Source organism: Hermetia illucens, chromosome 2 (genome assembly GCF_905115235.1).
Source record: "Hermetia illucens chromosome 2, iHerIll2.2.curated.20191125, whole genome shotgun sequence".
Taxonomy (NCBI): Eukaryota; Metazoa; Arthropoda; class Insecta; order Diptera; family Stratiomyidae; genus Hermetia; species Hermetia illucens.
In genome coordinates this window covers 125,660,104-125,686,101 of record NC_051850.1, presented here as the reverse complement: position 1 = coordinate 125,686,101, position 25,998 = coordinate 125,660,104, and the positions used below count along the sequence as shown (strand labels likewise).

At 42.0% G+C, this 25,998-nt stretch overlaps 1 protein-coding gene across 2 annotated transcripts; it reads right to left on the bottom strand.

The window, feature by feature from the left end:
* Positions 1 to 6,494: 6,494 nt before the first annotated feature.
* On the bottom strand, positions 6,495 to 21,188 carry LOC119649255 (retinoid-inducible serine carboxypeptidase-like). 2 transcript variants are annotated; one of them, XM_038051323.1, is made up of 5 exons: positions 21,047 to 21,188; positions 14,730 to 15,307; positions 14,450 to 14,672; positions 14,178 to 14,393; positions 6,495 to 6,809 (listed from the first exon to the last, which is right to left on the bottom strand). In XM_038051323.1, exons 1-5 carry the CDS (start codon positions 21,102 to 21,104, stop codon positions 6,505 to 6,507), a joined length of 1,380 nt encoding a protein of 459 aa, XP_037907251.1. In that variant the 5' UTR covers positions 21,105 to 21,188; the 3' UTR covers positions 6,495 to 6,504. The 2 variants fall into 2 exon arrangements, with proteins under 2 accessions (XP_037907251.1, XP_037907252.1); XM_038051324.1 differs by having other exon boundaries at positions 14,178 to 14,363.
* Positions 21,189 to 25,998: the final 4,810 nt, after the last annotated feature.

The following is a 25,998-nucleotide window of genomic DNA, read 5'->3' as shown; positions in this document are numbered from 1 at the left end:
AGAATAACGAATTCTTGCATGGGCGCGTAAGGTTTTACTATGGCTACGTTATTATAGGCGGCTTAGAATTCAATGAAAAGATGATGCAGTTGATGGCCACATTCCAAGAGTTTGCCGCAGAGAGAAAATCTGATCTCTTTCTGATTTGTCTGGAGTGAAGCTCTTTGGTATGCAACGAAGATGTTCTAGGCGTATGGGGCTATCCGGCTCAGAAAGATAGTGGAGAATATCTAATAGATGGTACTTAGCAACGTGACACCTCAATAATTGTCGTACTGCATAATATCTCCTTCTCTATGTATTTTCTATATATGTGTGACCGATAACGGTTGGTTATCAACTGTTCCAAATGTTGAGTATTCTGCTTGTTGAGAAATACTATATATACAGCCACAAATCACATTTACATCCCTGTTTTGGCAGGGTAAGCACCGAAGTGAAGCACCGAAATGAAGTCGGTGGTGAAAGGATAGTGTATAGGGCGAAACGTGGATTGGTAACCACGATGGAGATAAAACATGGGAAACGCCTGCTGAACCAACACCAACAGCTCTGCTACCAAATCCTATCTCCGCTGGGAGCTCTTTATTAACGAAAAGCTGCAAACGGCGAAGGATGAACGCGAGTCTCCCGCGGCGACTAAAAACGGGGCGAATTGTACCAACGGGTCCTCCAGGTTGGGGGTTGGGTAGGGCTGACAACCCTACATGGAAAACAACTTGTAACAAAGCCACAACAGGAGCCTCGGACTGGACTGATAACACATCGACAAACCCGACAACGACAACAGAATAATGATTTGCGCATTTCCTCATGTAACGTGCGCTCCCTGTACAGAGATGGAGCTACCAAGCAACTAGCTGATACCCAATATAGAGCGGATGTAACAGCGTTACAGGAGATTCGTTGGGCAGGGACCGATTTCCTGGAGAAGAGTCGCTACTTTATATATTATAGCGGCCATCCAGTAAACCATGTGCTCGGAGTAGGTTTCTAAGCCAGGCAAAAAATGAAACCTGTTGTTAACGACTTTGAAAATATAAGCGAACGGCTATGCACTCTGTGCTTGCAAGGCAAATTTAGAAATATAAGCCTCATTAACGTTCACGCCCCTACAGAGGAGACTGCAGAGTCGGACCTTCTACGAGCCAGTAGAACGAACTCTCGAAGCCTGTCCCAGATATGATATCAAAATCATATTTCGGGATTATAACAGCCAAGTAGGGCCGGAGCCCGTATTCAGGCGATACTTTGGCTCCCACAGCTTACATCAAAATACAAATGACAACGGACCGCGGATTATTCAATTCAAAACCATTCACAATCAACCCATTGCAACACATATAAGAGGGAAATGGATGCTGCAATAACCGCAGTCAACAGAGATCTTCACATTCACCTGAAGAACGTTATCATAAAGACGGCCACAAACATACTTGGCCCAGTCGCAAAAAGATTCGGAACGGCTGGTTTGGCGATGAATGTAAACTAGCAACGGAACCGAAGAATGCTACATACCGAGTAATGTTTATCTGAGTGTAATTATGCGGCGTTTCCAACTTTTACTTATTTGACATAATTTCGCCTGTCTAGGGTCGAAAATCACAACAGATAATGGCTACCGTGAATGAAATCCGCGCATGGTTGTTGGCAGCCAACAGAGCTTATTTCAGTTTACAAAAACTGTTCCGCTCGAGAAGTCTCACCATAGGGTCAAAGCACTTACTGTACAAGACAATGACTTTGTCAGTCCTCATGTATTCCTCGGAAACTTGGGTTCTTAGCAAGAAGAATTGCGAACTTTTGGCCGTGTTCGAGAGAAGAATACCCCGAAGAATTTTTCGCCCCCTACGTGAGAATGGACGATTCCCTAGCCTACATAACGACGAAGTCTATGAGCGATACTATGACCGTCAGGTTGTGGATAAAATCCGGCTCAATAGGTTACGGTGGGCGGTTCACTTAATCCGTATCGATGAGGATGATCCAGCCTGGAAAGTCTATAAGGGCAATATCTATGCTAAAAAAAGAAGACGAGGTAGACCCTGCCTGAGATGGAGCGATGGCGTAGGTCAGGACGCCAGACAGATATCAAATTGATGGACCTCGACGCAAAACCCGGGATGTCTGGATTTCCTTATTAAGGCAGGCCTAGACCGGATACCGGTTGTTGCGACGTTGATGATGATACGTGGTCAATTTGGTTGAAACTCGTCCCGAGTGGAGAGAAACACTTTTGTTTGTGAATCCAGATGCTTCCAACGACCACTTTGTGTGACACTGCTAGTTGGGTGTATTTATGTAAGTTTTCATTGTCGATCGCCGGAATATAGGCTCCCTATTTCCATGGCTCGTGAAATCTTCAAGAGTGATTTTGATGTCATACCTGCAGTAGGCTTTGGGGGTATCCTCCTTCGACTCTGCAGTCTCCTGTGTTGAATGAACGATTACGAGGCTAATGTTTCGAAATTTGCCTCTTTATTCATCTAATTCCGATATCCACTCTCAATCTGAAAGATTAGTTTGTTCTTTTTTTCGTATGAGAGGTTTGCCATCATCCTTCTCCGAAGGTAGTGATTACCATGTGGACGTAGAGATAGAATTTGGTAGCAGCACTGTTAGTATTCGTTTAGCAGGGGCTCCCCGGGTTTTTTGCTCCACCGTGGGTGCTAATCCCCTCATTCTTCCAGGGGTCTGTTCTACCTTTTGCTCGCCTTTCTTTATATCAATGATATGAATAATCATGGTTGATCATTCTACTGCTATCAGGTGATGATCAGATGAGGTGACGAGGCAGACAGCACTAAAGTGAATTATTTGTAAATATTCGTTTAGGGAAAAAACGAAAAAGACAAAGAATTTTTTTTTTGTTGGGAGTTTCAGATTTGAAAGAATAGTTTTCTTTGAAAGTTAGAATAAATTGGTTCCTGAAAAGAAGGAACTGAAAGGAAATATTTTGGGAAGTGAGAAGCAATATAAGGAAGAAGTTTTTATTCAAGGTCGGTAATCTCTTGCTTTACTTGAAAAACAATTTGAAAAAATATCCTCTTCGAGTGTATTGAGAATCACCGGAGAATCTTTCGAGGTGATTTTTTTTCTCCAGCTGGGGTGATAATATAGGGTTGCAGTTCACGCACGCGCGCCTACGTTTGTGATTCGCTAAAATACGCTCCAGCTTCCTCCAGGGCTTCCTCAGAACCCTTTTCCATTGTTCTGAGCCATGGGTTCATGGGCGCCTAGTTAGCGATCAACTTTTCGCCCGGTGTAACCTATCAACTGCCATAACCTCCTTGTGATAAACACGTTCATGGGTAACGGGCCTGTTCACGGACCATTTTTTTTCGTTCGAAATTGTATCAGGTACCTCGGTGACATGTCGCAGATAAATGCTGATGAAGGCTCATCCCATTTAGTAAAGCAGAAAGGACATCACAAAAGAACAGTTCCTTGATCTTAGTTTTGGAATAACTGGTTTTAGACAAGGCAGTGGAAGTGGATCTAGTGCTGTTAATGAGTAGAGTGCCATCAAGTTTGGTGCCATCCTCGGCAGAGACCACGCTTCCAAATATAAAAATTGATTAACGCGAGAGAGAATCCTGGTTTTGTTGACGCTAATCATCAGTTCGACTCTACTTGCCTCTCTTTTCAAATCCCGAACCAAGGCCAAGGTGAGAGAGCAAACAGATATCACCAGCACAGTCGAGGTGTATAAGGAAAGATGCCATAGTCCATTAAACTCGTGAACGTCCTCGATCCAAGGCAGCATGAAGAATGTCATCGATAACAATAAAAAATGATATCGGGGCAAGATGCAACCCTGGTGGGCTCCGGTTTGGACTCTCAATTCCTCAGAAATCTTATTTCGATACAGCACGTGACATTTTGCACCATCATATGTCGCTCTGATTAGTTTCTCTGGAATGCCACTACCAGGTAGGGCTTGGTCTAGGGTACCAAGGATTTCTGTATAAGCGGAAGTAGCAGATCAGCTGACCTCTGCCCTCAAACAATGTGCTGCCATTGCGAGGCGGTGAAAGCGACACAAATACAGAAACCTCCCAACATCAGCGTTATGATCACCAAGTCCTTGTTTCCCATCGCATGTCCGAACATGGTGTTGTCTCAGTCCACCTTGGCAGTCAGTTCACCCATTACGATCACACTGTCAATTTCAGAAAGCCTCTCCTGAATTCCGTGTAATTACTCATAGAAAGTATTCTTATCCACTATATCAAAAAACTTGTTGGTGGCCGAAATCCTGCAGTCAAAATCCTGAAAGAAACGGGCTCCCAGATCAGCGCCTTACGGTAGGCGCCAGTAACAATCAGACATCGGATTCGTGTCTGCAATTGTCTTTCCAGAGTAAAAAAGCGCAGTCGCACAGGAGGGAGAGGGGTAATCCCCAGAGTTCTACTATTTCACTTCGCTTAGGCCCAGAATGTTCAGTTTACATCGTTGGAATTTATGCTCGAATTGGAAAAAAAAGCATTCTGGGGGCCCTCGATACCATTGTCGAGGAGGTTATACATATTTCAAAGGACAATAATTAACCATTTTCGACAGTAAAAGGTTATAGCCGTGAGGTGAGTCCCTATCCGAGGCGTTGTTGACGTTTCGGTAGGAGTAAACTTCCGACCTCATGGGTGAAAGCCTTCCGCAATCCGAGTCATTAAGTGTATTTTCAACACACTATTTCCATGAATCTCTATCATTACAATGTCTAGCGCACTAACAGAGGGCCTCCTTCAATTTATATATGTACAATCATTTGGTCGCTATTAATTAAAATACATTTAACTGTACTGAATCGAGTATGTACCCAAGCGACTCACATCGTTTCAATTCAAGGTGCACTTCTTACCTAGGGAGTATCACTACCTACAAAAAAACTGGTTTCGTGCCAAGAATAAATATGTTTCTACAATTCAAACGACAATTTGCGTGTGGATTACCTTGACTTTTGCGAATGTATTGTACATATCACTGTCAACGTAGTATATATCCTAAAATCGAAGAGCACTTACATATATGGTGGCTTGCTTACGAAAAAATCACTGTTTTTGACATTAGAATTTGAAACTAATAATGCGCAATAGTCGAGGGGGTAGAGTGCTAGCCACTCAATCTCGGTGCTCTGAGTTCGAATCTTTATCACTTGCACATCAGTAAATGTTATGATAATGAAGCTGAAGCACATACTCACTGAAAATAAAAATGTGAAAAGAAATAAAAAGAAAAAGTAAAGTGTGTAGGGCATCCCCATACTTCACAAACCAGTAAACAGGAGACATACTCTACTTTCATTCTCGCCATCGGTTTACTAATATTATTATCACCTATTACACACAAAAGCCCATCCTTCCATTTAGCAACAATAACCTCTCGGTGAATTTCACTTTAAGACCATAGTGGTTACTGGCAATTCGGAATCTGTGATTAATGTTTTGTGAAAAACAAACCCTTATAAAATCGTTTCATTGTCCACCTGACTGTTTGTCAGCCGCATTTTTCCCAGAAACGGTTTCCTAAAATTTGGTGAAGAGGTTGGAACTGTGCATGAAGCAGTCAATACCATTTTTCAACGTCACATTTAAAGGGGAGGGTGTTCGCACCTGCTAAAGAGGGCTGCACGTTTTTTCTCAAATATAGCCGTGTCTGCTATCAAATTATAGGTGCTTTTAGAATAATAATAATAATAATAATCGTTGGTGCAACAATCCATGTTGGATCAGGGCCTTGAAGTGTGTTAGAGCACTTCATTCAAGACCGTAACGGTACACTAGGAGGCAATGCGCTCGCCCGAGATTATTACCCTGATTTGACTCAGGTACTCATTCACAGCTGAGTCGACTGGTGTCCGACGACAAATCACGATACAAATCCCACTGCCACCAGCAAGATTTGAACCGCGACCTTCCGTACGACAGCTTTGCGCTCTAACCACTCAGCTATCCGGACACTTTTGCTTTTAGAAGTATGTCGCAATTTCGACATCAGCTGTAAAGAGGGAGCACAGAGATTGGAAAGGAGGGACCATCCTCAGAAACGGCAAATCCGAAAAATTTGAAGCAGTTAATGCAGACCCTCTATACGACACATAGGCCCAAAATCCCTGTTGTATCGTTGTCTGCTCAAAGTCAATAACAGTATATAATACAGAATTTTGTAAATTTAGCCAGAGGCTCTCCTTGGATCATAATATTTTGTGATAACATGTAATATCATAATGAAAAATTTCCTGCAAATCATACTATTATTAGCGAAGTTACTATAGGAAAAATTTACCTTTTGTGAGTGAATTGAACATCCTAAGTGATAAAATGTCAGCATTACTTTGAAGTGGAGATGGAGACAAACACTTCGATACAAAAATTCCTTTTGTACCTGAAGTGCTAAGCTGACGATGACAAAACAAAAGAACCAAGGCAGAAGTATCTGATGATGATCAGGACAAAGTTTCCTCAATTCAATTTCAAAGTAAAATCAAACAATTGTTTAACGTTTTTAATTATCTTCATTATATTTGGTCATTTTACGTAAAATGTAATCCATTGCAGCTGGGTTGTCGGCGGGTACCATATGGCCAGCACGATTTACCCAGTACATGGAAAACTTTCCAGTTTGCTTAACATAACCCTCCAGGATACCATTAACGCTCATGGCATTTCGCGGTGCTGTCAAATAATCACCGCTGGATTTCCATTTCATAGAGTCAACCCAAGCTACAGTGGCAGGTGTAGCACAAATCAAATCCAATTGTCCGGTGTAAACTGCTACGTCCAGATCGGTCTCATTTAGGAGCTGTTCAACTGTAACGAGAAGAAATATAAGACATGGATTTACTTTCTATCAAGGTGACGAAGTGTCATATGTTTATTGATCAAACGAATGCGAATTTATTGGTATTTAATTCATATGAATGACAAGTGAATACGAAACCAAATGTAAATTTTGGCGTCAAGTTCCCTCGTACTCACATGACATAAATGAATCAAACAAGTCAGGAAACCGCAAGCTGGACGGTTCAGGTATGAAAGGTTTTGTGTATTTCTTTTATAACGATATTTGAGTGTGCAATTCTCCCTTTAGTATGTAGCATGTAATATATTCATATATTATGTGAAAATAGTCAAATTCAGTTTTTAATTTGCAAAAAAGCGACAACTTTGACCTATTATAACGTTGTTAATAATAGTGTTATTCTCCACAATGTTGCAAAATTTCGTGGTAATAGAATGAACTTAAGGGGGGCGTTGCAGCTATTATCAACTTCATTTGAACAGATATCGGTATGGAGGGTATTTTGGAGCCTAGGCACCATATAGTGGCAGCCTCTTGTTTTTTTTCAGATTTTTCGGTTGGGTAGTTTCTGAGAATGGGTCCTTTAAAGAAGTGATCACTTTCCACCCCCCCCCCCCCCCCGCACTCCGCACCTTTCCAGGAAATGTCGAAACTAAGACCGGCTTCGGAAAGCACCAACCGAGACCTTTCATTTGATACCCCATATGACTATATTTGGTGAAAAAAAATGTATACCCCCCTTTTGCATGTTTTACACAAAACCTTAAAAAGACTGAAAATGCGTACTCTTCGCGAAGAGTTTGTCCTATATAGTCTAAGTTAAGACTTTTCCCTTAAACTAATAAAATTTCACCTGGAGCTAAGATATCGATGATATGCAGCAGTTAGACAAAAGCTTAAAAAACCTCCAATCTAATTTAGTGAGAAGGAGGGGGGGGGGGGGGGGTGGAAGGAGAGGAAAGGGACAAGGTTCCGGAGGGTGAGAGAAGTGAATTAGGAAAGGTGTGAACCGTTTTGTTTGGGTGAGGGACATACTGGGCTAGGAACGGCGACCCATGTAGAGGACTACTCTACCTTCCTTGTCGAACAGGAATGATAAGTTGAGGGAAAGGGTTTTTGCAGAGGGGCTATAGTGATCTAAAGGCATCGTTTACGTCAGCCTTGCTGACGTATGGGATATTGGACAGATTGGAATTAATTGTAAAATCAAGATATAAAACCTGTTTACAGGTGGCGATGGGAGTTGAGTTTTCGTTAAGCGACAGTTACTTGGTATCGGAAAATCTTTTCGGAGTCATTTTCATTATCTGAAAGGCGACTGTTTGATTTTTCTACGGATTAAGGCCAGGTTTCAACTTCAGACAAGCTTGGCCGCGTACAATATCCTCGGTGGAGGTGTAAACGGTAAGGTCATTGGCATATTGAATAACCTTGATTGGGTTGTGGGTTGAAGCGGGTTTTAGGGATGTTCGTTGCGAAAGACGAGAAGAGGGTTAGAGATAGGACGGAGCCTTATGGAATTTCAGTGGACTATTATATGGTGTGGATAAGCTGTTTCAGAACTTCCACCTGCGATTGTTGTCCATGTAGGAAGCTAAGGGTTAGCTTACGGATGTGTGAGTGGAAGTCAAGAATTTTGTTCAGTTTGTAGATTTGTAGAGGAGCCTGCGATACGGAGTCGGAAACTTTCTTTATATCAAGGAGACAGGCTATTGTTGGTGTTTTGCGATCAATACCGGGTAAGACGTCGAGATGAGTGTGTAGTGCATACACCTCGATAAAATAACATTTTTAGGAAAACCCTGCACTGGGAGGCCAAATCGAATTATCTGAAGGGACAATTCTTGCCAACGAGTTTTGGGATTTCAATGGTATTGTTTCTTTTGGTTTCCTGTGATCGCGGTACAATAGAGTGTAATTATTGCTGTCAACAAGCCGCATACCAAAACAAAGGCGCTTTTCAGTGAGAAGCATAGTTCCCAATATCATTTTTAGAAAAACGATGTCAAAAAACTCCAATTTAAATTTTCCGCTCCTCGTGTTTAGGCGAACAAAGGTGGAGAACGTAAACGCACAGGCAGCCTAAAGCGACTGTTGGTGCAAAGAAAGTTTACATTGGATGGGCTTTTTACAGTCTGAGAAAGCATAATTCAGTAGTGTTTCCACCTGCGGTGTGGGAGTTGACAAACACAACACAAAATAACAGCTTCTAAAAGTATCGAACGTTAAAAAATGAACTGAAAAACGAGCAATCATTCAATCCAACCAACCGCTTTGTCGACTACGTAGCGAGTATATTTGGTATAGAAGATCTTATTGGTATTAATTTCAAAAACCCCAAAAGCAAGCTACTATTTGATATACTACTATACTTAAAACCAGGGTGAGGGTTAATTTCTTTATACAACGGTAGTTATTTAGGTTGCCTCAGTTACAAAATCAAGGCATGCATGCACCAGCGATTTGGCTCTCGCTTGTTAGATTTCCAGTGTAGTTCCAAAGTCGATAACCAATTGATTTTTATAACATGGAATACGAAGAATACAAAAGCTTTAAAAATGTGCTACGCAAGGAAAAATGCGAAATTTTGATCTAATTCATTCCTACCTCCCTCAATTTTTGGAAAGCGTCCCATTTAAAAATGACTGCCTTTAAACCTACCTTCATTTTTTGGAAAGAATTTATCTTAGAAATACTCTGCCTTAGAAGTAATCAACTTCAAAAATTGTTGCCTATAAAGCCTACCAAAAACTTGGTATCATAAGTCCCTTCTCCATTCCTGACCCTCCCCACCAATGGGGTCCTTCTACGATCCCCTCCCCACCAATGGAGTCCGTCTAGCATTCTGGCGAGTGCGTCCTTAGGTAGAGAGTGAGAGCAAGAGTGCTTATGCTTATGCAAGGGCCCAAAGTAAAAAAGGGCGACATCCATCAGTGTCCTTCCATCAGGGACACAAAGAGACAATCGGGGCTCGGTGTGAAAATTATGTGAAAAACCTAGACCTAGGGTAAAAATTATTCGGGACCTCAACTATTTCTTTTTTGGATTGGAGGTTCTATTCCGGGGTCTCGAGAAAACTTTGGATCCGGAGGCAATTCCGCCCATGAGGTGAAATTCCCGGGTAATACTAAATTTCTGCACCGGCGAGGATCACCTATGTCAATATTCTTTTGGAGTTTATTTGGCAGTTACTTCCTTAGCATAAATGAGATAATGAAGCCTACCTAGATTCCTTGACACGAAGAAACTGTTGGAATTTTGGAAGAGGGAGGAGAAGAAGAGAAGAGAGAGGGAATGGTAAATGTTGGCGTCATTATCTTAAGCTAGCGAGTGAAACTATAAGTGGACCATTATCCTATATAATTTAATACTAGGAGAAAAATGCGAAGAATCTATAAAAGGCTGCCCCTCTTGTTTGAAGACCACAGCGATCGGTATGGTGATTTTTGCGGAACTGAAGCAAATTAGTTGCTCACATGACAAATTGGTTGTTTACATGCCAAATCATGGATTTATGAGAGGGGGGAGGGGGGGGGGAATTGTTTAAGGTAACTTTTTCGTTAGTATTTGGCTTTAGCAACGAAATAGCCAGTTGATCTGGCGTCTTGCCGGCTACTGGCTTCTTTAAGCCTTGTTCTAGTTGTTGGCCTACTTTGCTTGCCGCTTGCAGGGAAGTATCTCAACGTGCACATTGGCTGACGATGGTGTAGCCCCAACGGATAGGCACTCAAATTGCAATGTAAATTAATTACGCTTTGTCCTTTTAGCTTACGAATAAAAGCTATCCTGTTTGAAGACTGCAGTTTTACTTTTTATTTGGATTCTTTCCAAGATGTTCCTAATGAAGGTAAATATTTACCTTAGGTAGGGATCGAAGCGGCACGGGTCACTCCCGGGTTGTAGGCGCCTTATCCTTTGCTGTCCCACAGGGAGTCCTAAAGGCCTTTCCGGCGTACAGGTCCACGAACGCCGCGTAATCATGCCCTTCCGGTTGCCACGAGATGAGTCGAAGTAGGTCTCCGAAAGCAGTGGATCAGTCTCACGAGACACTAAACCGAGGGTAATCACGCTTGAGGAGTACCGGACCTGTCTTCAAGCACCGCCCCCAGCAACGGAGGTATATACTACGGCCCCGCGATAGCCAAGAGGAGGACAGAAGGTTACGAGGCGACTGGACTGGCAGGCAGTCTTTCTGGTTTAGGAGTAAGCCAGAAGTGAAGAGCAAATCGCCCTGAAGGCATTGAAGGAGCAGCAGAGGGTCAATGAACTGGAGTACCGGTGTCGAAAAAAGGACGCACAGCGGGACCCCCTCTTCCCCCACAGTTGAACTGAAATCATTTATGTATGAACATAATAATAATAATAATCGTTTACGCAGCAATCCATATTGGATCAGGGCCATGAAGTGTGTTAGAGCACTTCATTCAAGGCAGTAACGGCACACTACAGTACACTGTAGAAGGCAATGTGGGCACCATTGCGCTCGCCTGAGGTTGTTATCCCGATTTGACTTGAAGATACTCATTCACAGCTGAGTCAACAAATCCCTCTACCACAAATGAGGTTTGAACCGCGACCTTCCGCTATGACAGTTCAGCGCTCTAACCACTTGAGCCATCCGGAAACGCATGTATGAATATGCTGTTGAATAAAGGGAATCCAGAATCAGTATTTGGGGTTACCGCCTGAAAAATATGTCGACATTCGTTCGGTTTGGGCATTTCGCCGTTTCATTGATATATCACGCTATTCTAAACATGCCCTTTTCGCTTACCCCTATATTGGGAGAGTCAATTCTAGGAAGATTCTTAGGGATGTCGTTGATTGTGTTTTCGTTGTCATATTTGTACTAATACAAGCAAGTTCCTTAATCATTGTTTTGAAGTCTGTTGTGTCTGCCCAAATTATTTCATCTTAGGCATTACTTGACTGGTTGTACTATTACGGTATATTTCTTTTGGAGTGCTTTCGTGCTCGATCCCCATTTGCTTCCTAATTGGCCTGAAATGGTTTAGTTTGCACTTCCTAGTGAATGGTACTATGGCGGTTTTTGCTGGTTTGATGTCTATATTAGCTGAAAATGATCCGCAGTCCCAATTGGGTTCTATTGCATAGGGTGTCCTATTATTTACCGCTACAGGTAAGTATCACATGAACAATATATTCCTAGACCCTTATTCAAGTAGTAGTTGGTTCGTCAATAAGCTTGTTTGTTACAACACTCCAGCGGGGATAGTATCAAATCCTGCAGATAACCTTGGTTTGTTTTCATGATTATGAAATTGGTACCTGTTGGTACCTTCTCTATTCTTTCTTCTTGGTTAAATCTTTTTACCCGGTATTTTTTCTTAACAGGAGGAACAGAAGTTCAAATAGGGTCAGATCTTCAGTAAGCCCATTGTACTATATCATCTATCCCTTTTAAACAATTACAAATATCTATGATCGTGGTCGGGATTGGAATTCGGGGCACAAGATTGAGATCGCGAAGCTGATGCTTCAGCAAGCTCGGTTATTGCATAGTTTCCTGCTTGCAGACCTGTCAAGTGGTGGGAAGTGGTCTCCTCCGGGCCCGAAATTTTCTCGGGGCCCGGAATAGAAATTTCAAGGAAAAAGGGAATTTTTAGTAAAGTAAAAGGAAACTGCTTTGGGTTTTCAATTTAAATCAACATAACTTTACTAAAGTCCTCTAAATAGAAGTTTTGTTAATAAGGGAATAATAGGAGCCCATGTAATTTTCACCTCAGAACCGTATAATTTTCACCCCTGGCATGCAAAACATGGGGGTTGTGATTACGTCCACATCGCGGACAGAGAGCTTCGGGTCATAATCGGGGAGTTATGCAGTGGTCCTTAGTTCGGTGGAGATTAAGGTATGTCGGGAACTCATGTTATACCACCCGGACGTAAAACTTAGCATCCACAGGTATCGACAGTGTGGCACGAAGTGCTGGCCGGTTGAATGTTGCTGTGGTTTATCCAACTTTTTCCAATAATCATGTTAAATGATTGTGATGTCCGATGTACAGACGAGTTGAACCGTGGCTTTGGCGTTACTGATTTTTGTGAGGACAAAATTGCATTCATCTTGAAGAGCGATGTCGAATCCGTGATCTGAATACTCAACCTGAATTTGAATGATGACCCTTAGAGTCGTCGCTTGTAAAGGAAGCGGCATCCGATTATGAATTGATTACCGCCACAAAATGCGCACGGTTGCCTTGATGTTCGCAATTTTCCTATTGGTCGAAGCAGGAAATGGAGTCGGTGGTGAGATTTAGGGTGAACAAGGTCCTTTTGTTGGTTTTCAGAATAACTTGCGCCTTCTCCAATGCCCTTGTATATATTTCAGGGCTATACTGCCACTGGTGTTGCTTCTGGGATATGTTTAATATCCCAATGCCTCTCCTCAAGTTTTTCACCATTGCTTCCAGTTCCAATTCGCTCCTTATTCCTCTGCTCATGCCTAGATTAATTATTTTGTTGTTAAAGTATCTTGCATATGAATCCCAATCTGTTTTCTTGGGGTTGTTCATTATTCCTTCTACTTCAGAACGACCTTGAATGTTAAGTCGAATTAATCTATAATCCAATATAGAGTGCTCACCCATGTCCTCCACTTCTAGCTTCATCCCCATAAAAGTATAGTATTTGTTAGGGTTACGACTAAACTCTCTTTCTTGGAACGAATTACGAACGTTGGTGTGTATCTAAGATATTAAGTCTTTCTAAACTGTTAAAATCCATTCAAATCTTAATTTTCCTAAACCACGTTATACAGTAGCGCGCGCAACTGATCAGCAGTGGTCGTGCTTTCCTTCTGCAATACTACGGAAGTTGTCTCCTGGGTAGTAGTTCGATACCAGGACTATTGCTGAATTACAATCAAAGTTGGATTGTTACCAGGTCTCCATAATGTGGGAATATACGACCTCACAATTTAAACGAGGATAGGAAACTGGATAGAAGCAAGGGTCATATGTGCATGTTGGTTTGATTTAGAGCCTTTTCGACGAGTTGATTTGGAGAACGTTGGACTAACGCGCTTTGGCGGAAGTCGCATGATTCCTTCAAAGGATGCCGTCAAACCGTCAAGGCAAACTTTGTTACGTAGCCATAGGCAGAACCGCCGCAAATACGCTACCAAATGCAAGAGATCCACAGCATACCCAGCAGCTACTTATTTATTGGAGTTTAAGGGATATTAGGGATAATAATTTTAGTCAGGATAAGTATTTGTCTGGAGAACCTTGATGTTATCCCTAAAGGTTTCATAGAAATGATCGTATTAAGGTCAGCTGTCGTGCGGAATTGATATCCGATATCGACTTAATATTGTTATTAATTTTGATGCTAATTTTAATTTCAGGACTTACCAATATGAACAACAGGTTTCATGAAATCCCCGGATAATGCGTTGAATGTTATCTGGCTTTGCGCTCCCCAAGTTACATTTGCTGGAATATTGAGAGCTTTACTTACTTCTCCACGCATTAAATCTTCGAGTAGATCATCTCGGTTGTCCCGTAAATCAAAACGTACTAAAGTATTATGCATTCCACCTGGAATAAGTAAATCAAAAAACATGGTTTCTAAGAAGGAAAAAAAATTCACCTAAAGCTAATTGTGTATCTTAATTCAGGCTCACCGAGTATATCTTTTGCGAGTAATCTGACTTGGCTTTTTGTCGATTGCGCAGATGTTGGTAGCAATATATTGTAGAAATCGACACCTTTGGAAACTTGCAACAGTACCATTTCAGTGACTCCCCATAGTTGAGTCGCTTGCGACCATTTATTTTCATTTACGGCTTTCTCTGTTTTCACAGCAGATTTCATAATTGCTTCGTATCCATCTTGGTCGACAATGCCCTGAAAGTTCAATGCATTAGAATTTAACCTTAATAGGACATTCTGTTATAAAATTACCATATTAAGGAGGAGTGGTGCCCATGAGTAAACAGATACAATTGGAGCAATCCAGGAATCTCCCAGTCCTACTGATTTCAGATTTGACTCGATTTCTCCTTTTTTGATAGCTCGGTCCAACTCTAAAGCGAACTCAGCAGCCATTTTGCCTCCATAACTCTCACAAAAGATATGCAATGGGACGGTCTTGAACTCGGGATGCTTTTTATAAAATCCTTTCATGAGTGTAACCAGATCGTCTGCGATCATTTTGTTATCAGTGGTTAAGTATTTTGAGCTGTCCACGTAACTGAATCCACTTCCGACTGGGTTGTCAATGAACAGAACGTTTACGTCCTTGACCCAGGTAAAGTCTCTTTCATTGTTATCCAAGTCTAGAGGGCCGAGTTCTTCGAAATTTCCATAACCAGTTGAAGATGCACCTGGACCTCCTTGCAACCATATGACTAGCGGTCGGTCAGTATAAGTGCTGACATTTGCTGTTGTATAGTAAAGCCAATAGAACATGTGAGCTCCTTCTCTTACGTCTACGTATCCCCAGGCTTGTTCCCCGGGACCATATCCCGCGGCGTGGCAAGCTGAAAAGATTTAACATTTCAATTTAAAAAGGTCTGGAAGCTATCCTGCAATGTTATATGGGAAGGAAGATCAAAACATTACTCAAGGTACGAATTGTTGTTAACAGTGCCCTTTTTTCTTCAACAGGTTGTTACAAAACATGGATGGATGGATTAATGTTGAGAACTGTAGCATCGACTATCGACGGCAAATGAATACGAGCTCGAAGTACTGTTGATACTGTGATAGTCTCCAAGGGACGAAATCCGTATTGCTAATAATATATAATAGTAAATTGATGATGAGTAACTTAAGTAGTGAGATAGGTAATCCACTTAGATTCCAAATTGTAAGTGGAAGTGAAATTCCATTTATTATGGATGATAGCTTCATAACGCCCGCCATCCACGTACCGTTTTGCCTGTCAGTTACGTCTGAATAGTCGCATTTGATCGGCGTCTGTCAGTATCGAATGAAAAATGATTCGGGCAACAGGCCAGGTATGTTTATTTAGCCTGAGCGTGAATTTTATAGGCATCTTTATCGTTAATGAGGATTTTTGATAAATGTTCATAAACAAAAATATCTTGAAGGTTGAAGGTATGATGTTGTGGCTTGCCGGAACGTGGATGGTGCGTTCAGTTCAACTGGTGGACGGGTGCGTTGCGGGCTCTTCCGGCGTAACCAACAGGCCGAACTGTACCTGGATGGCGGGCCTTAGAACTAAAGTTCGGCAGGTTTATATTACATTATCTCAACCACAGCGCCATCGTTGTTAGTGGCTTGAAATGTGTTTCAATTTTCTCCAGGACTTTTATGCGCTCATTTTTCTTATAGACATGGAAAATTACCCGTTTTGAAGGCAATACTTAAATCATTTTTCTTAGCTACAGGTTTTCAAATTTTGATCATGATGACGGGCCCCCTAAGAACTGATAGAACACCTACATCTATTCTAATGAAAATGAAAAAAGTCAGAAAATAGGAGTAGGTTTAGGAGGTAGTGACACCGTAGTTCTAAAGACTAAAGTTATAAATAATGTCCGTTCTAATATGGCCTGTTAGATTTATTCAGGCGGCTTTCAACTTGGATCGGTTCCAGGCTTTTGCGAATTTGACCACAGATATTTAACCCCACCATGTTATTTTCCCCAGGTAATGGTTTGATGAGAGAATATATCCTGTTTTCTTAAGGGACAATAATCAATTTCTATTTTCAAAGCAGACTGAATAATGGATGGTATAATGCCAAAATGCGGTTTAGGCATAACCATTATAGGACGAACCTGTGGCATCCCAATCTGCCTCTTTATTGTCAACTTTTAGTTCTTTCAAAGTGGACCTGTTGTCAATGGAAGCTTTCAATTTTAAATAATAATAATAATCGTTGGCGCAACAATCCATATTGGATCAGGCCCTTAAAGTGTGTTAGAGCACTTCATTCAAGACCGTAGCGGTACACTAGGAGGCAATGTGGTCAGCATTGCGCTCGCCCGAGATTATTACCCTGATTTTACTCAGGTACTCATTCACAGCTGAGTCGACTGGTATCCGACGTCAAATCACGATACAAATCCCTCTGCCACCAGCGAGATTTGAACCGCGACCTTCCGTACGACAGCCTTGTGCTCTAACCACTCAGCTATGCGGACAACAAATAATATCGGGGATAAATAGTTTTTCGTTCGATAAATAAATCAGTTAAACGTTTCTTCAACTTTCTGCATATATCTGATACCGGGATTTAACTTTGATATAACTTAAATGGATTACATGAAACAAATAGAATGCAATAAACACTCCTTTTTTCATAGAAAACACAACAAATTCACATTTCCTAAATAAATCAAAAGAACGTTTAAGGGGGTCATCCTGTGTGCCGGATCCGCGGAAATGAGTTTTTTTTGCCTCAATTATATCTAGAGACAGTGTAGAATATATAGGCAAAGTGATATCTTGATACTCGAAGTCATTCGGAAATTATAGTGTTAAACACGTAATAAGTTGCATGCCAAATTTTTGTTGATCGCAAAATAACGCGGGTATTTATCGATCCGAATGACGTTCGAATGACTTCACTAAAAGAAGAAGAATTGAAGCCAAGGCTGTACATGTATTTCTTCAAAAAACCTATGGTTTACGGACTACGTATAGCAGATTAATGATCAGTTAAGATTTTTATTATAGTGGCCATCCAGTAAACCATGTGGCCGGAGTAGGTTTCTTAGTCAGTCAAAAATAAAACCTGCTGTTATCGGCTTTGAAAACATAAGCGAACGGCTATGCACTCTGCGTTTGCGAGGCAAGTTTAGAAATATAAGCCTCACTAACGTTCACGTCCCTACAGAGGAGACTGCAGAGTCGGGGAAGGATACCTTCTACGAGGCAGTAGAACGAATCCTCGAAGCCTGTCCCAAATATGATACCAAAATCATTCTTGGGGATTTTAACAGCCAAGTAGGGAAGGAACCCGTATTTTGGCGATACGTTGGCTCCCATAGCTTACACCAAAATAGAAATGATAACGGACTGCGGATTATTCAATTAGCAGTGTCACACGAAATGGTTGTTGGAAGTACCTGGTTTGCGCGGAAAGCGGTCCACAAACATACGTGGGCCTCTCCAGACGGAAGAATGCCGCATACCGAGTAATGTCGCATTCTCAAAGAACGCACCGCAGAGACTTATCACGAACTCCGTCAAGCGGAGAAGCGACTTCTTAGACGGAAAAAGGAAGCCTCGGAGAACCGACACGTCTGTGAACTAGAAAAGTACAGGGAGCAACCGCGCCAGGCGCAGAAGTTTTACCAACAAGTCAGCAGGATGAAGCCTTATACATCTCGATGATCATCCTGCCGAGACAAAGAGGGAAATCTGATTTCCGACAGAAGGGGCATATTGGAGCCATGGTTGAGTACTTTGATGAGCCACTGAACAACCAGAACATCGGCGAGTTGGAGGTCCCGCCAACTGAAGACGACGGACAAATACTGCCACCATCAAGTGTAGGAGAAACAGTCCGTGCAATTCATCGGCTAAAAAATCATAAGTCGTCAGGACCCGATGGAGTTACAGCCGAATTGGTTAAATATGGAGGCGACCAGTTACCCCAAGTGGTTCATGAACTTGTCCTCAAGGTATGGGACAGCGAATCAATGCCTGACGATTGGCAACGAGGCATTATCTGTCTCATACATAAAAAGGGTGATATCACACAGTGCAGCAATCATAGAGGTACGACGTTGCTGAGTACCATCTATAAGATATTGTCCTCTATCTTGCTAGGCCGGATAGCCCCATACACCCAGAAGATCATTGGCCCATATCAAAGAGGCTTCACTCCAAGCAAGTAGCAACAGATTTTCCCTCTGCGGAAAGCGATCGAAAAACTGTTGGAATATGGACAACAGTTGCACCATCTATTCATCGACTTTAAAGCCGCCTATGATAGCATAGCCAGGTTAAAACTGTACACGGCTATGAGAGGATTCGGTATCCCGACGAAATAATTAAGACTGACTAGACTAACCCTGACCAATGTGCGAGGACAGATAAAAGCAGCAGGATCACTCTCAAGACCATTCAACATCAACAACGGTCTACGACAAGGGGATGCCCTATCATGCGTCCTCTTTAACCTGGCCCTCGAGAAAGTGATCCGTGATGCTGATGTAAATGCAAGAGATACGATCCTCTTTAAATCCACCCAACTACTGGCATATGCTGACGATATCGACATCATGGGAAGAACCACCCGAGACGTACAAACTGCCTTCATCCCGATCGAGTAGGGGGCGCGAGATCTTGGGCTGCACATCAATGAAGGCAAGACAAAGTATATAGTGGCAACGTCAGCATCGAAAACCAAACAACCAACAACATCAAACCGCAGTGGTCAAACAGGAAGAATTAGGATAGGAGAATACAACTTTGAGACCGTTGATAATTTCTCCTATCTAGGGTCGAAAATCACAACCGATAACAGCTACGATGATGAAATCCGCGCACGGTTGTTGTCAGCCAACAGAGCCTATTTCAGCTTACAAAGACTGTTCCGCTCGAAACGTCTCACCATAGGGTCAAAGCCCTTACTGTACAAGACTATGATCTTGCCAGTCCTCATGTATTCCTCGGAGACTTGGGTTCTTAGCAAGAAGAATTGCGAACTCTTGGCCGCGTTCGAGAGAAGAATCCTCCGAAGAATTTTTGGCACCCTACATGAGGATGGACGATTTCGTAGCCTACACAATGACGAAATCTATGAGCGATACCATGACCGTCAGGTTGTGGATAAAATCTGGCTCAAGAGGTTACGGTGGGAGGGTCACTTAACCCGTATGGATGAGGATGATCCAGCCCGGAAAGTCTATAAGGGCAATATCTATGATAGAAAAAGAAGACGAGGCAGACCCTGCCTAAGATGGAGCGATGGCGTAGGTCAGGACGCCAGACAGCTTTTAGGGATATCGAATTGGTGGATCTCGGCGCAAAACCGGGATGTCTGGAGTCCCTTATTAAGGCAGGCCTAGACCGGATACGGGTTGTTGCGCCGTTGATGATGATGATTAAAGAAGCCTTAAAAAACTATTTAGCTTTTAATATTTTTTAATAATCCTAGTTTCCGGACTGTAGTTAAGTCTTGACGTTAAAATGCAATTTACTTTTTTCTTTAAGATGATCGTAGCGCCTCCTAGCGTGGCAACAGAAAAACACCTTTTTTGGAGATGGGTGTATAAATTGCTATGTATTTCAATAACGAATTATGTGATCAGCCTGGAAAAATTACTATGCATCCTCAAGATATTAATAAATCTATGATGAAAAATTAGTATTTGTACCTCCATTCAGTTCTTCACAAAAAATTTCTAAATAAAGCGAAAAAACGGCCTTCACACGGGATGACCCACTTAAAAATACGCCATAGGAAGAACATTCATCAGATAAGCCGAAAAAGTATTGAGAGAATATGTATGACTACATACGGGTAATTGGGGTGATCTTGGCATTCGCAAACTGCAGAGCTGATCTAATCACCGCTATGCACTCTAACAAGCAAGGGATGTGACGACTTTTGCTATTTCAGCGGACTTAGTAGTCCACCGGTTCCTGATCCCCGTAGAACTTTGTTTGGATTATCTCCGTTCTTTCAAAAAAACAAAGTCTAAGTAATCGAAATTCGTTTCATGAATATCATTGATCCGTATTTTTAATGGTTCGTTTTATTTCATTTGTAGAAAATGATTTTTTGATTTTCTAGTTGAATTTTGAATTATTATTCTACTTTGGAAGTTAGTAGTTGTATTAGATCTGAAACATGTTGAGTATCTCTTTATCATTTTCTGTGTTCAAACAAGTACTGCAAAGTCCTTAATAGGATGAATTCCAAAGAGGTAACAACAAAATATAGTTAATATTTCATATCGAATAATAGTCACTTATAGGTTGTCAGGAGTTTCCTAGTAATTGTCTAGATACTTGAACACTATCATAATAAATTCACTTGACTTCTTGGCAATACCCTAGATGCCAATCAAATTTTCGATTAGAGACACTAATTTGCAGAATTCACTTGAAACAATTTCTCCTGGCACATGCCTAGAATCTTATGATTTTATGAACGCGAGGCAAAAATCTTTCACCAAACACACAAGTCGTTATAGAATTTTAGAATAATTTCCTTTCTCCGCTTAGTTCTTCCATAAAATGCTAATTTGGAGAAAGAAATTTACAATTCAGAAATCAGACGAACTAGTAATTACCCACGAGTAGAGTCGCAGCACCATACACTAAAGATACTAAGATACCAGACCGCGCCATAGTTTCAAACTGTGGCTCCCTGCTACTGGCGATTAGTTTATATGGAGGTGAAATTTCTTAGCGATGTTATCTATGCCTTTTGGAATGGGAAATTGTTAAGTAGAAGTATTAGTGGCGGCAGTGATAGTGTCAGCTGTAGACCAGCGCCTAGATAAGTAACACTTGGTGTACTTCAGCTACCGCTGTTAACTGTGTTAAGCTAATCAAGATCAAATGTGGGTGAAGAGTATTCCAAATGGGGCTTTAATTCCTATCGATATTCTCAAGACGATAACTACTAGTCCAACCTGTCGCTGATAACATGCGTGGTCATAAGTGTGTAATGTTTTTTACTTTCTTTTTGAGAATGATTACGGATTTATCTTGAAATCGATTGTAAATTTTTCATCCCGTGTTACTTCAATGACATGCACTTGTTGGGAAATAACCATTTCTTAACATAATGGAGATATTAGCGAAAAAATACGACCCTTCAAGAGAACAAAAATTAGTCAAGGTCACTGAAATACAATATATAATTATCGTACGTATTTTTTATACGTAATTGTTTCACGAGGAAGGAAGGAATATTTGCCAAAATATTTTAATTGAAAGTAACTTTGTGACTATTTGAAAAATACATTTAATTTTAAATTATGGAGTACCACTTATCCCGGAACACTCCAGAGTTTTACCAAGGAAACGTATCTACATATAACATATATGCATAACACAATTAAAACTCCGGAATTAGAATGGGTTTTATCGCATCTACCCTCATAAAAACTTTTCACTTTTATTTCAATGAGGGCAGTGTTAAATGGTTTGTGGTTGGAGGGCAACATTACATTAATTGTATAAATTAAATCGACTGATAGAATTCGTGGAGAACTGATTGAGACCCGCTGGATATCAACAACTTTTCTATTACACGCATGTTTTGATTTAGGTTACTTCGACTTACGTTGTTTCAGAGAGTTGTACATACACTTCTTCAAGAATTAAGGGATATAGCACAACTTAAAACGGTTTCGCTAAATTTGCAAAGCAATTTTTAATACTAACTCTAGACTATACTTTGGAAGGGTTAGTGACCTAAGTCGAGATATTTCAGCAGTTCTATTCAGACGAAAATACATAACTATTTATTCACTTAATAAGATGAAAAAACCTGTTCTCTGAACTACTGATAGTAGGCGCCCACTTTTCTGAAGAAAGATTTTGGAGGGAGACATTTCGGGCGTTTTAGGCTTCTCTTTTTTGGGACGACGAGGTGTAAGAAGACAGGAGAAATAGTTTCTGGAAACGTGGGATTTTTATTTACTACCCAACGTGAGAGTGCATCTACTCTATGCATCATCCAATTTTTTTCGCCTGAGATTTTCTCATATAACGCTGTTTTTGTGAAGAAAAATCCTATTTACCGGGCAATGCAGCAATCTCAAAGAATATGGCCGAGTACAGAGACTTATCGTGAGCTTTACCCCTAGAGAGTAGAAGGAACTTGGGGAAAATCAAGCAGTGTGTGAAGCAGTACGGGGAGAAAGGCGCCAAGGGTGGAAGTTTCACCAACTAATCAGGAGGACGAAACTATATACACATTGACGTTTATCTTGCCGAGGTAGAGAGGAGATTCCGGTTTAAGATCAGGTTTTGTCTTTGTGGCAGTTGATGGAAAAACTGTTGGGATATGGCCAACGGTTGCATTATTATTTTACCGACTTCAAGGCCACTTGTCATAGCACAGCCAGGATAAAACTGTATACGACCATGAGAGGATTCGGTACCCCAATAAAATCAGTAAGACTAACTAGGCTGACCCTGACCAGTCACTGTTGATAACGGTCTGATACAAGAGGATGTTCCATTATGCATTCCTTCTAACCTGGCCTCAGAGGCACTATCCTCTTCAAGCCCAATATCGACATAATAGGAAGAACGTCACAATAACTAAAAACTGTCTTCATTCAGATGAGACGGTATAAGCTAGACGTTCTGGGCCTAAGTGGGGTAGGATGCTGAGGTTTTGGAGAGTACTCCTGTCCCTTTGTCACACTTATGGCAATGTGCTGCGATCGTGATGGATGACCTAACCCCAAGATGGACTCTGACAAAACCTTGTTCGGACATATGATGGAGAGGCAAGGTACTGGCGACCGTAACGATAGATAGATAACGGCCTTGAAAGGGGTCACCATCTGATGGTCGTTTATGCTCGCTTACGTGTAGCGCCCGCTACTATTTGCAGGGTTGGAGAACTGTGCCCCCCGAAGTTCAATATTGACTGCTTGTATAATAGAGCTGTCGCTCGACAGTGGGGGAGTTATCTTACTCATCGGACGCAAATATCCGAGTATCCGTCTGATACTACTGCCCCGAAGAGGCATTATAAGGTTTGGCTGACTGCGGATCATTTTGGAACAGTTAGCGGAGTTTAGATCTTCGCTTCACTTGCTCTTCATGAATGCTGAGGAAGTTTTCGACAGCGTGAATAGGAAGTGTTCTAAGCAGGCAGCGCAACAACCGGTATCCGGTCTAGGCCTGCCTTAATAAGGAACTCCAGACATCCCGGTTTTGCGCCGAAGTGACCCGCCCACCGTAACCTATTGAGCCGGATTTTATCCACAACCGGATGGTCATGGTATCGCTCATAGATTTCGTCATTGTGTAGGCTACGGAATCGTCCATCCTCATGTAGGGGGCCAAAAATTCTTCGGAGGATTCTTCTCTCGAACACGTCCAAGAGTTCGCAATTTTTCTTACTAAGAACCCAAGTTTCCGGGGAATACATGAGGACTGGCAAGATCATAGTCTTGTACAGTAAGAGCTTTGACCCTATGGTGAGACGTTTCGAGCGGAACAGTCTTTGTAAGCTGAAATAGGTTCTGTTGGCTAACAACAACCGTGCGCAGAGTTATCGGTTGTGATTTTCGACCCTAGATAGGAGAAATTATCAACGGTCTCAAAGTTGTATTCTCCTATCCTTATTCTTCCTGTTTGACCACTGCGGTTTGATGTTATTGGTTGGTTCGTCTTCGGTGCTGACGTTGCCACCATATATTTTGTCTTGCCCTCATTGATGTGCAGCCCAAGATCTCGCGTCGCTTGCTCGATCTGGATGAAGGCAGTTTGTACGTCTCGGGTGGTTCTTCCCATGGTGTCGATATCGTCAGCTTAGGCCAGTAGTTGGGTGGACTTAAAGAGGATACCGTACCTCTTGCATTTACATCAGCATCAGGTTAAAGAAGACGCATGATAGGGCACCCCCTTGTCGTAGACCCTTGTTAATGTCGAATGGTCTTGAGAGTGATCCTGCTGCTTTTATCTGGCCTCGCACATTGGTCAGGGTCAGTCTAGTCAGTCTTATTAATTTCGTCGGGATACCGAATTCTCTCATGGTCGTATACAGTTTTACCCTGGCTATGCTATCATAGGCGGCTTTAAAGTCGATGAATAGATGGTGCAACTGTTGTCCATATTCCAACAGCTTTTCCATTGCTTGCCGCACAGTGAAAATTTGATCTGTTGCTGATTTGCCTGGAGTGAAGCCTCTTTGGTATGGGCCAATGATGTTGTGGGCGTATGGGGCTATCCGGCCTAGCGAGATAGAAGACAATATCTTATAGATGGTACTCAGCAACGTGATACCTCTATAATTGCTGCACTGTGTGATGCCACCCTTTTTATGTATGCGGCAGATAATGCCTCGTTGCCAATCGTCAGGCATTGATTCGCTGTCCCATACCTTGAGCACAAGTTGATGAACCACTTGGTGTAGCTGGTCGCCTTCATATTTACTTAATTCGGCTGTAATTCTCCTGGCTCCTGACGACTTATGATTTTTGAGCCGATGAATTGCACGGACTGTTTCTCCTAAACTTGGTGATGGCAGTATTTGTCTGTCGTCTTCAGTTGGCGGGACCTCCAACTCGTCGATGTTTGTACTCATCCCATTGTTCTAATATGCCCATTCTGTCGGAAATCAGATTTCCCTCTTTGTCTCGGCAGGATGAGCATCGAGGTGTATAAGGCTTCATCCTGCTGACTTGTTGATAAAACTTCCGCGCCTGCTGCGGCTGCTCTCTTTACTTTCCGAGTTCACAGACCTGTTGGTTCTCCAAGGCTTCCTTTCCCATCTGTGAAGTTGTTTCTCCGCTCGCCAGAGTTCGTGATAAGTCCTCCGCCCGTGCCCGCGTCTTTTGAGAATGCAACATTTTTCCGCTCCGTTGGTAACTTACATTCATTGTCAAATCGCCGTTTCGACTCTTTTTGCGGCTGGGGTGTAGTATGTTTGTGGCCGTATTTATGATAACGTCCGTCAGGTGATTCTGAAGATCATTTGTTAATGCTTCATCTTCAGAATCTCTGTTCACTGCGATTATTGCGGCATCCATTTCCCTTTTATAGATGTTGCGAAGGGCTGTGTTGTGAATGGCTTTAGTGTTACCTCTTACCTGATTGTCAGAGGGGATTCTGGGCGGTGTTGTTATTCGAGCTCGGAGCACCATGTGAGCGAGGTAGTGATTCGAGTTTATATTGACCCCCTATATGTTCCAACCTTCATCAAGGCTAAGAGGTGGCGGCGTTCGATCAACACGTGGTCAATTTGGCTGAAAGTGGTCCTGTCTGGAGAGGCAAGAAAAGATAGACTTTTAGGTGCAGTGCCTGTACAACTTTACTCCTCTCTTTCGCCTGTACAGAGTCTCCTCCTTAAACTCAGAATAAAATGATGCCACTTACTGCATGTTAGGGGTTTCACGTAATGTTACTAAATTTGGTGATAATCGCTTCATCATCATCATCATTTTCGAATAAATTGGATGTGATAGGCAGATAGATGTTGAACAGGTATTAACCCTCAAAACAGCGCACCTATGAAATGAGTCCGCACTGTCCCCTTCTTCAGTATTTTGAT